Source organism: Aptenodytes forsteri, unplaced genomic scaffold (genome assembly GCF_000699145.1).
Source record: "Aptenodytes forsteri isolate BGI_AS27 unplaced genomic scaffold, ASM69914v1 Scaffold188, whole genome shotgun sequence".
Lineage (NCBI taxonomy): Eukaryota > Metazoa > Chordata > Aves > Sphenisciformes > Spheniscidae > Aptenodytes > Aptenodytes forsteri.
Genome location: NW_008794371.1, coordinates 828,664 through 840,010, shown reverse-complemented (window position 1 = coordinate 840,010; position 11,347 = coordinate 828,664). Strand labels below are relative to the sequence as shown.

General features: G+C 52.8%; 2 protein-coding genes across 2 annotated transcripts in view; one reads left to right on the top strand and one right to left on the bottom strand.

Moving 5' to 3' along the window:
- Positions 1 to 6,141, bottom strand: part of TLCD2 (TLC domain containing 2) — a 10,406-nt gene extending 4,265 nt beyond the window's left edge. The window contains exon 1 of the mRNA XM_009287572.1: positions 6,119 to 6,141. Within this exon, the coding sequence (XP_009285847.1) occupies positions 6,119 to 6,141 (23 nt within the window). The remainder of the gene's footprint in view (positions 1 to 6,118) is intronic.
- A 1,929-nt stretch (positions 6,142 to 8,070) lies between these two features.
- The window catches only part of LOC103905804 (apoptosis-inducing factor 3-like), a 7,555-nt gene continuing 4,278 nt past the window's right edge, over positions 8,071 to 11,347 (top strand). Inside the window, exons 1-9 of the mRNA XM_009287559.1 lie at positions 8,071 to 8,135; positions 8,320 to 8,429; positions 8,517 to 8,626; positions 9,094 to 9,138; positions 9,224 to 9,305; positions 9,440 to 9,552; positions 9,980 to 10,066; positions 10,548 to 10,639; positions 10,854 to 10,984. Coding sequence (XP_009285834.1) covers positions 8,074 to 8,135; positions 8,320 to 8,429; positions 8,517 to 8,626; positions 9,094 to 9,138; positions 9,224 to 9,305; positions 9,440 to 9,552; positions 9,980 to 10,066; positions 10,548 to 10,639; positions 10,854 to 10,984 — 832 coding nt within the window. The 5' untranslated portion in view covers positions 8,071 to 8,073. The remainder of the gene's footprint in view (positions 8,136 to 8,319; positions 8,430 to 8,516; positions 8,627 to 9,093; positions 9,139 to 9,223; positions 9,306 to 9,439; positions 9,553 to 9,979; positions 10,067 to 10,547; positions 10,640 to 10,853; positions 10,985 to 11,347) is intronic.

Below are 11,347 nucleotides of genomic sequence, written 5' to 3'. Positions count from 1 at the left end.
CGGCGAGCATCGTCCCCGCGGGGAAGGGCCCGGGTGGGCTGCGGGAGCCGCCCCGCTGCTGGCGCTGGCGTTTCTCGCGTTCCCCCACGCAGAGACGCAGACACGCAGGGGCAGCGCTTCCCCTCGGAGCGTGTGACTCAGGGAGAAGGGGGGAATGGGAAATGAGCGCCCCGGGGTGTGCGTCAGCCTCCCCGGGGCATCGCACGGCAGAAACGACGGCCGACCCAAAAGCCGGCTGCGAGCGTGCCACGGAGCCGGCACCTGGGCGTCCCGCCACCGTGCTGGAGCTGGGGACACCTTCCTCGTCCCCCTGAGGTTCCTCCTCCACCTCGGTGGCACCGGGTGGCTGAACACCTCACCCGTGAGGTGCTGCGGCCGGTGGTCCTTCGCCCCAAAGCATGCCCGGCACGTGATGCCAAGTGAAGCTCTTGCAGCGTTGCACTGTGCTGGAGAGCCGTCCCTCACACAGACGCGCGCTCTGCCAGATCTGATCGCACATCAAGCAAGCGAGAAGGTCCAATTGCCCTGCCAAAAAAACCCACTCTGCCCACAGCGCCCTTGTCCTCCCTTCCCCTGTCCCGTGTCTGGTCGCGAGAGGAGCTCCCTGATGTCTGGGATACCCCAGCTCTGCTGTCCAGGCTTTGTGGGAGTTCAGGATCCCATGCCCACAATTTCTTTAGTTCCACCCTACAGCTATGCTGCTTTTCCAGCTTTCTGTAATTTGATCGCTCCCTTGTTGCTTTTTGATGTCTCCACCAGAAGCATGGCTGCTGCACAGACCTCGCTTCTCTTCTGCAGACGGGATGAGTCACCGTGTACACACGGATTAATGTCAAACTCTGCCTCCCCTTTGAGGTATTAATTTTGGATGAAATCTTCTACCTTCTCTTTGCTGAAACAGAAACGTGAGGAGCCTGAGCTCTCAGTCGCTGCCCTGGCTGGGGTGATGGACACTAAAACATCAACAAGCGATACGCTGATGGAAAGGACACTGAGGAGGGGAGCTATTAAATCAGATCTGAAGGAGAGGGGTGAGATAGTCCCAACTGGTAGAAAGGCATCTGTTCATGCTCATCTTCTACCTTCTCTTTGCTGAAACAGAAACGTGAGGAGCCTGAGCTCTCAGTCGCTGCCCTGGCTGGGGTGATGGACACTAAAACATCAACAAGCGATACGCTGATGGAAAGGACACTGAGGAGGGGAGCTATTAAATCAGATCTGAAGGAGAGGGGTGAGATAGTCCCAACTGGTAGAAAAGCATCTGTTCATGCTGCAGAAATTTGCTTAAAAGCCGGACAAGACAATGTAATTTCATAACAATTAAGTGGTGAGGAGACACTGCCTGAAGTAATTGGCGGACTTGACTGCTCAGGGGATTATAAATAATCTCATGTATTAGGACTTGAAGGATCACATAGGCTAATCTGTTACTGAGAAGGCCAAATGTGAAGACATTTCTGTTTAGCATAAGATATGCCAAGGAAAGGGAGACGTGCCTTGGAGACATGCCGGCCTGCTCAGGGCACCGAGGAGGAAAATCATTTAACAATTAATTGCAGTATAAAATTGCAGAGAGATGGTTCCTAAGGAGAAGTCGTCTGCGGTGGTTTAGCCTCAGAAATCTCGACCGCCCCTTTCCGCGGTGACAACCCTGCCCTCCGCCTGCCCGCGGGAGAAGTCCCAGACCGTGAAACGCCTGCGAGCCCGGCCCCGTTTGTCCCGGGGGCTCCTCCCTTCACCGTGTTATTCTTCTAAAAGATGAGCATTCGGCCAGGCTCGGGTCGAGGACAGGAATAGTTAAAATGTTTCTGGACACTGGAGAGCTTTTACCTACCACTTCCGCATGGGAGGAATTTAAGACATGATTAATTGAGCCTCTGGTTCAGGGGCTTTGATCCCACTGCTACAGCACTAGCAACAGCTACATAAATACTACTTTTTAGATAATTTTAGCCCAGATTTTACTTAATTTTACCAGGACTTGCCCTTGGGCAGTGGTTTCTCACAAGCCCTGTTTCCAGCCTTTTCTCCTCGTCTTCCTTCCTCTGCAGCGATGGCATTAACTGGGGACTGTTTCGGAGCTGGAGACTTCCAAGGCCAGTTACAAAGAAGTCCCTTGACACCAGATCAGGCCAAATACTCAGCCGCATGCCACAGGCTCGGAGGCCAGGCTCGTCCCAAAAGAAGCGGTACAGAAGAGCGGGGACAGGAGCTCTCGGGCACAGCTGCCACAAGAGGTCCCTGCGCGCTCGCCGGAGGGCCGGGCAGAGCAGCCCGATCTGATGGGGACTCTTCATTCACACCTTATTTGGAGATATTGCCTTTTTCACCCAAATTGCGAGAAGTTTTCCGACAGTCCCCAAACGGCCTCGTTTTCTGCTGGGAGGCAGCTCGGCCTGGTGACAGGTCGCTGCCAGCGCCTGCTCCCAGCAGGGCAGGGGACTCCTTCCAGGTATCAGTGAGGACGTGCCTAGGTCCATCCCGTAACGCTGTGGGGACCACAGCTAACCCCACAGCAGGGGCTTTACAGCAGCAGCCGGGGTGTAAATCGAGGGTGCAGCATTTTTTTCAATAGCTGAACAGTGGCTTTTTTCTCCCTCTCACAGGTTGGAGTCTCTCTGCAGCACATCTGGGAGAGAGAACTCAGTTTCCACAATAAAGGGCCGGCAGTTTATTGATAATCCCCCGTATGCATTCTGCCAGATAAACTGTGTCCTCCCCCAGATGCTCCCCACTACTTCTGGACGGCGGTGTGGGTGTGCTTTCGCAGCTCTGCCATCCCTTACACGAGAAGGAGCCTGCTCTGCTCCCAAACACCTCCCGGGGCTCGCCATAGCCAACAGATGTGGGAGTTCCTGACACGGCACAGTCCTTCTGGCCAAAGTCATACTCCTGTTTTTGGAAAGCCTCGCTCCCTTAATCTGCCTCTCTCCAGCCAGGGAGGCATAAAGCCCATCTGCTCATCTAATGCCAGACCTGGCTCACACCTAAAATAATTTGAGGAGTCCAAGATCTCAAAACAACTCAAGCAGCTTGGCTTCCAAACTTTAATTAATTATCCTCTTCATCCCTATCTGAAGTGTGTCACCGCTCTATCTGCTAGGCCGTAGGAAGTCAGACGATATAGAAAAGCTTTACTCTATATATCCTCATTTTCATTCAGAAAGTCTGTAACTTCACACGTATGAAAGGATCTGCTGTGCAAAATGCACGCCGTGTATGGCAAAGCATGCCCAGGCATTGCAGGGGTAGCTGTGAAGAGACCTGAAATCAATGCAAACTCGAGCGTCCACCCCTTCCAGCCAGAAACACTTTCCTGATGTGGAAGCTGGATATTCGCCAGGTAGAACTGGGGATATACTCGCCGTAGCCACAGGAGAAAGGCACACCAGTCTCTGCGAGCGTGGTGAGCAGGAGAAGGGTTTCTGCTAGCACTGACAGTGTGGAGAGTTTTTATTACCTTTTTCCCCAGCCCTTAGCTCCATTTCCCCCTACGCACACAGCTCCAGGATTTAATGCAAGAAACGCCAACGTGTGCATCACTTAACCACTGACCTCAGGACTTGACCTTGTCTGGCAGAGGAAATCATCTGGCTTTGCACCGCAGCCCGTCCATTCACCCTGCTCAAGCCTGCGAGCTCGGCCTCCCAAGGGGAAGACTCTTCCCTTCCCTCCCCCACTGTTTTGACCAGCCCTGCAGGTGTTCTGCTGCCCAGGTTGGTCATCCTTCCTGAGATCTGATTCCTTGAGTAATACAATGCCTCCTGGGAGCTTCAGAGCGCCGGGATGCTCTGGAGCCAGCTGCCAGCCGCTGCCTGGCCGGGCACAGCACACTGCTTTCTGCAGCCCGGCGTGCAGGAATGCCCCCCTCGCCCGAGAGCCGGAGCCACCCAGGCAGAGCCTGCTTTGCTCACCTGATAAACCACCCCATGGCAGGTTGCTCTGGATGCTCTTGCTTTTGGCCACCGCCTTTTTTTCCCAGGACTGGAAGTCTTTTTTTTTCTCAGGATTTGGCACAAGGGACCTGTAGGAGAAACCTGTGACAACAGCACAGCGTCCCTAGGGATGCTGCGGGCTCAGCTGTCTCGCAAGGGCTTGGGCTGGACCGTCTGCCACCATGATTTGGTTGATGTGCTTCACCACATTCTCTTTCCCACTTCGGTTGCACAGGTATGCCGTGGGATAAAAAAAAAAAAGTCCACTGACAGACTCATTGACTGGCAAAACCCCTTCAAGCACAGCAGCATGGGCAGTTTCTTATATTTCTCCTCTGCTTTCAGTAGCTGACATGCCCCAAATTTGTCTACTTTCTGAATTGTTTATCTGCTGCTATTAGTAAGGTTTCAGGTTCCTTCTTTCCTTGTGGTGAACAGTGAAACGTGGAGCCAGGTGTCCGCCCAGCCTGTATCCCATCTCTCACCACCGCCAGACATGAATGCTTAAGAAGAAAATGTGAAACAGCACGTATAATTATTCTTACCCTGTAAGCAAATTCATTCCCACTAAATATTTCCTTTTCCATGTCTTCTTCCCTTGTGACATAAACATATTTTTCCCTGTTTCATTCACCACTCTCAAGCCTGAGTAATTTTTGACGGATATCTATGTGCTTCCTGGTTACACCATGATGTATTTATGACCGCATGCTTTTTTTGCAATTCAGGCAGGTTCAGAATGAGCCCTGCAAGGTGGAAGCACGTCTCAGCCCCTACACCGACTCCGTGCAGCATCACATGTTGCTGAGCCCACTTGATTCCTCCTGCATTACAAATATAAGCACAGGAGCTTCCTAACTGCGTCTCCTGCTGCTGCCGGCTCTGCAGCTTGGAACAGGTTAGGTTCCCTCCTGAATTCTCTTGTTATTAATATCACAAACCAAGCTGTTCTGAGAGCGGTGTCCCATTAATCATTTTAGCTCTGCTGCGGTTTTCACCTCGCTTCCTCTTCCTGCGCCTGAACAGTCTTCAATAACATTCGACTCTGTGGATAATGCTTGGTTAAAATTGGCAAGTCTGCTAGGGCAGGGAAGGATCCTGACCTGAGCAAGCTGGGGGCAAGCAAAGGTGGGACAAGGATACATCCACAGAGCCACGGCTGCACTACGGCATGAAAAAATGTGCTACACCAGCTGATGGTAGTAGGGACTTGAAGGGGGGACATCTACCCCCATTAAAACTTCGCCTCTGAACTTGAATTTTCCGGAGTGCTGGCCATACTGGAGAGACACAGCAGAAGTGAAGATATCTAATAAAATATGAGGGCAGCTCAGTGGCTTGTGTGAGTCAGCAGCAATGCGGGCGGCCGGTCTGGTCAGAGATTTCCAATGCCTACTTGGGCTCTGTTCGCGTTTGAGGGCACCGCTTCCCTTTGCTCTCTTCCTTCCTACATTTAATCCTGCTGTGTGTTACAAGCAAAGGTCTTACCCACTCTGAGCATCTACCTCTGCGTTACCTAAAAAGGGGCCAAAAGATGCTTACAGAGCACCTTCCCGAAAATCTTCCTCCAATAGCATCCCATTGCCTGAATCCCTTGAGGGCATATTGTGTGTTCCTAGGTGCTGGCTCTCAGAGACGCAGTAAGGCAGCATCCCTGCAGCTAACCCAAACCTTCCCTCTTACATCCAATGCCCTTTTCAACTTTCTATCCTTTGCCATCATCTTTGCCCCCATCAGAGATGGGCGTTTTGTTTTGCCTTTATCCCTTTTGCATTTTACAAAAGCCCTTCGCCGGGTGCTGGGCTGCATCCAGCAGCATCCATCGGCATCCAGCTGCCGAATTAGCTGCTCAGCCCCGCAGTGCGAACGCCACCGCACAGGACCGAGCTCCACCTGGCTGATCCCGAAGCCTTCCACAGCCGCGCACCTTTGTACCTTCCACTTTGCTGGTGCGCTGCAGCTTTCATCCGTAAGCAAACAATGTTTTTCAGCGATTTCTGCTGAGTCAGAGAATGCCTCCGCGAGGGCTGCTGCTTCTCCACGTGGGAATGCGCTTGTGGGGAATAATTACAGAGAGTTTAAACAGGGACGTTCAGCAGCCAAATTGCTTCACATTCAGGCTCCTGGCCAGGAAGGCAGAGCCCAAAAGCTGCTCGTTGGCGCTGTGAGAAAATACCTCGCACCTGCGCCCATCATGGGCGTGCATCGCCCGTGGGCTAAGATCACTCCTTACACGGCAGCGCCTTGGCACCCGGCACTGAAAAAAGGTGTGCTCATGGCTTGGCGGGTCTGACAAGCGAGCTGCTTCGCAAATAAGCCAGCTTGCGCTTACCGAGCATCCCCGTGTGTGCCCTCTTCTCCAGGCCATGCCCACCGAGGGATTTTTATCCCCCTCCCCGCAGGATTTGGGAACGTGCTGCGTGGCAGAAAGCCGGTCCCTGCGAAGCTCCGGTTCTGCAAGGCAGATGATGGAAGCACACTGCTAGTAACTCCCCCCCCCCAAAAAATTTTGAGGCATATTTTAAGGTTGTGAAACATACTGACTGTGAAATAGAGATAAGAACTGGAGTAGACACAAACAGCGTAGGTGTTACTCCTGGTTTTTTGCAACTCCCACTCCGTTGCAAAAATAGTACAGCAAGGAGCACGCTGCTCTGTGCCATCCTTCAGGGACCAAACGACGATGGGACCACGTGCCTGGACATCAGCGGACTGAATCAGAAGCAGAGCTGGGATGTAAGGCACGTGCAGAGGTGCTGAACGCTTCGTGTTCTTTAAAATCAATGGAGAGAGAGATGTTACAAAAAGATCAAATTAAATCATTTCAAACGTTATAGAAATATATAAAAAGTAGTGATATCATTCCAAAGTGCTGCAAAAACACGTTGCACTGAGCTAGAGCGCTTTCCATCAAGAAAAGGGGCAATGGGAAGCCGCAGCGGGGTATCACTGCATCCCCTCAAGTTTCTGCTCACATTGCACACAACGCACGCAGTCTTTAGACCACACCCGCGCCGTAATTCCTACGTGCCCTCAATTCTTTTGCAATTCTAAACCCGAGCAAAATACACTTAATTAGGCGCAGACCAGTTGCAGAAATCAGATAAGACTCGCTGGCAGGCCGCTGCTTCCAGGAGATGCGCCTCCTGATGGACGGGGACGTTGTGCAACCCGGGGAGAGCATCACCCAGCCGTGGGCTGGTGGTGGGGAGGGAACTTGTGATAAGACGCGAAGGTGTCACCTCGGCAGAGCAGAAACTCGCGGACGGCGGCGGCGGTGGCTTTCTGACTCGGGGAACGGGCGCCAGAGCCCCTCACGGTGGGACCGGGTGATGCTTCTCCTAAGGGACCCGGGAGCGGGACAGCGGTGTGGTGGGGATTTGCATGAGCAAGTCACCACCCTGCATTGAAACCTGCCTCGAATGACCCTCCTCTGCTCCATTTCTTGCTTCTTTCCTCCAAAACAGAGAGGGAGATTTCTAATCAGCCTCTCAGCTGATTGCTAAGGCAGGGACAGTGCTACGGACCAAGGTTTTTGGCTCCTTTCTAGCCCAGGAGGCATTTTGGGCAGGAATTACTGCTTTCCTGGCATTTAGTGCAAATAACGACTCCGCACAAAGGTTGGAGAGGTTTGGGAGAGGCTGAAGCGGTTCTTCAGACGCCGATTTGGGGGAGCTGCGGGCTACAGTGGCAATGCCTCGCCATAAATAATTGTATTGATTTATGACACGACTGTCGCTAGTCACGTTTGCTTGCTCACCCTGCGCTGCAGCTGAGTTTAATGGGACAAGGGGCTGAACACAAAAAAGCGGGTTAAGCTGGAGGACAGAAGGCCAGAGGAATGGGCTTTGGGTTTGGAGACAAAGTTAAAAAAAGGGGGGGGGGGGGGGGAAATGTGTGTGTTCTGCCAGTTGTGGGTTTTTTCCTGCGGTACTGGGAGTTTGGGACCCCTTGAGCATGCGGCGCTGACCCGCTCCCAGGCGGAGCGGTGGTGGCCCTACATTTTGGGGTGGGATTTTGCAGCGACGGCACAAGGGCGCGTGGGGAAGACTGTCTGCCGAGGGGCAAAAGACAGCGCCTACAGGCAAGAGCATCCATGGCGGCCAACCCCTCCCTCTGCTCGCCCACAGCCACCGGCATGGACGGCGATGACATCGTAACCGCCGAGGTCTGCAAGGAGGATGATGTTGGGGATGGAGAGTGAGTACCCGGGGGGCAGGGAGGCCGAGGCCTGGCCTGCAGGCAGCAGGGGTGTCCCCGCTTTGGACACGCCCGCCTTTTGGGCAGCCGCCATGTTGTCGGTTGGGGGACCAGCATGTTGGCTGCGAGGCACCAAGCTTCGGCTCCCCGGGACACCCACCTCTCCGCCCCGCCTCTCCCGCAGGCTGTCGGAGGTGATGGTGGCCGGCTACCCAGTGCTGCTGGTGAGGAACAAGAAGGAGTTCAGCGCCCTGGGCAGCAAATGCCCCCACTATGATGCCCCACTCAGCAAAGGTGACCCTGGTGCTGGGCAGGGGGGGAGCAGCCATGTCGGGGAGGTCAGCTCTCATTGCTCTGTTGTGGGGGGCTTTTCTATTGCAGGAGTCTTGAAAGGGGAGAGGCTGCGCTGCCCCTGGCACGGTGCCTGCTTTAACATCAAAACCGGAGATATCGAGGAGTACCCTTCTCTGGACTGCCTTGCCTGCTTTAAGGTGACTTGTCCCTTCCTCCTCCCAGCTTGGACGATGTCCTCCATACCACTCATGTTCATTCACTCCCACAAGCTCCGTGTTCCCGACACCAACTGAAAGGATCCTACCCTGGCCACGGCTCCGTGGTCCAGGTCACACAGAGCTACACATGGGACAATTTCTTGGGATCATGTAACTCCCTGTCCTAAAGCTCCTTCAATAAAAGGTGATACCGTACATCCTGGTACGCATCACAGCCAGCACAGCTCTTTTGGAAAGAAAAAAGGATTTACACCTCTTCCTGAGTGCCCTTGGGATGAGGAGAAAAGCTCACGAGCTCTTCAGCATCATTTGACATCCAAGATCCCTACAAGTTACTCTCGGTGTATCAGAGACGGATGGCCCACTGGACCAGGCCCTCCCAGGAAAGCTCCTACCACAGCCTCATGATTGCAGCACTTAAATGCACTCTCCTTTCACCCCTGCAGGTAACAGTGGAAGATGGAAAGGTGTTTGTTACAGCAAAAAAGAAGGTACCGACCTTACCTGCTGTCACTAAGCACAAGCAGCACCTTGGGCTAGGCATGATTTCAACATTTCTCACTTACTTTCTTCTAGGATCTTGAAAGCAGCCTGAGGGTGAAGGACACAAGGAAGCGATGCCTTCTCAACCAGGACACGATGCTGCTTCTAGGGGGAGGTCAGTGAAGTGGCCTGTACTGTGTCCTCCCCACAGATGCTGTGAGCCGCCACGCTCTTCCCCAGGGAGGACTTCCCTTCTTCCTCCTACTCCATAGTGACATGTAAGAGGGCTGAGATGAGCATCTCTTGTAGGTGTAGCTGCATTGGCGTGTGCAGAGACACTTCGCCAAGAGGGCTTTACTGGCAGGATCATCATGGCCACCAAAGAGAAACATGTTCCATATGACAAGTCTAAACTGAGCAAGGTTTGTATGTGAGAAGGGCAGGACTATGCCTGGGTACCCCGTGTGAATTAGGGACATGGCCCATACTCAGGACCAGGCTGAGCAATCGAGTGAGCCGTTCTGGCAAGGCAGCAGGAGTGCCGAGGCACCCACAAGGAAAAGGGGTATAATTTCCAGCTAACATCTCACTTCTTCCTCCAAGTCTTTGGTCAGAGTCCACCATAAGACAATGGTTTTATCCCCTTTCACTGAGTTCTTCCGACTAGAGTTTGAGTTGATGTTTTTTTCTGGGGGAGTACAAGAAGATGATGGGGATGATGCAGTGTGGGGAGCTGTGATTTACTAATGCAAATTTTACCTCTTATGCAAACTTACTTCCCAGTAAACAGTGCAAGAGTATTGCTGGCTGCAAGAATTGCTTTAGTTCATATTTCTGTTTTGTTTCCAGGAAATGAGCTTGAAAGCCGAGGATGTCTACCTGAGGAAACCTGAATTCCTCGATGCTCATGGCATAGAGCTCTGGACAGAGAAAGAGGTACAAGAGCAGCTGAGCTCAGTCCTCAACGGGTGGTCCTGTCCCTGCCACGGGGAGGGGATGCCCACATCTGCAGGCATAGCACTATATTTATAGAAATTAGGGCTCTGCCTAAGTACATGCATTATCTTCTGGGACAGCACTCCAAGGCCAGCACTAGGGACGGTGTGCATGCCTTGGGGGTAACACTGATCTGTGCTACCCATGGACAGATGTGCCTGTCACAGGCAAAGAGTGTGGCCCTTGAAACTAGCCTTCTGCACACCCCTTAGAGGAACCCAGATTTGGTGCTGTCATACTTAGTAATCCTAAAGCCTAGGACCTGTAGGAAGTGAGAGAGAGGACTCCAGCATTCCTCATCTCACCTGGGTGTCCAGAAATAGGGCATGCAGGCACACACAGGCAAGCAGAATGGGTTGATGTGGCAGGACATCAGTGGACCAGAGGTACCTGTCTGATTTTTGCCTCCTTTCTCCTGCAGGCAGTGTCAGTGGATTTCCAGAAACAGAAGGTCCACTTCATGGACAGGTCCTCTCAGAAGTACAATCAGCTGCTCATTGCAATAGGCAGCCAGTGAGTGCACAAAGCATTTGCCACACGCAAAATTTTAGACAGGACAAGAGGGCTTGGAGGTCTTCTAGAGGCGTGTGAGAGGGAGGTGGTAGGAGGTGAGATAAAAGGACAGGATGGGATGACACAGCCAAGAGATTGCATGGGTTTGTGCTCCCCCCCTCATTCTTTGTTTCATTTCTAATCATGAGACATATCTGGATTCTCTCTCTTTCAGCTCCAGCTCCCTCAAAGTCCCAGGTGCAGACCTGCAGAACGTGTGCATTCTCCAAACTCCAGAAGACTCTAGCAAGATCTTAGAGCTGGCAACTGGGAAGAATCTGGTGATCATAGGAGCTTCATTCATAGGTACCAGGCTGGAGCAGATATCAAGTCATCAGTGATAGCCTTGAAACCCACTTCTGCCGTGTGTGCAGACTGAGACCCCACCTGCAGTACTGCGTCCAGCTCTGGAGCCCTCAGTGTAAGAAAGACACGGACCTGTTGGAGCGGGTCCAGAGGAGGGTCACGAAAGTGATCAGGGGGATGGAACACCTCTGCTATGAAGAAAGGCTGAGAGAGTTGGGGTTGTTCAGCCTGGAGAGAAGGCGGGTCCAGGGAGACCTTATTGCAGCCTGTCAGTACTTCAAGGGGGCTTCTAAAAAAGATGGTGGCAAACTTTTTAGCAGGGCCTGTTGCGACAGGACAAGGGGGAATGGCTTTAAACTAAAG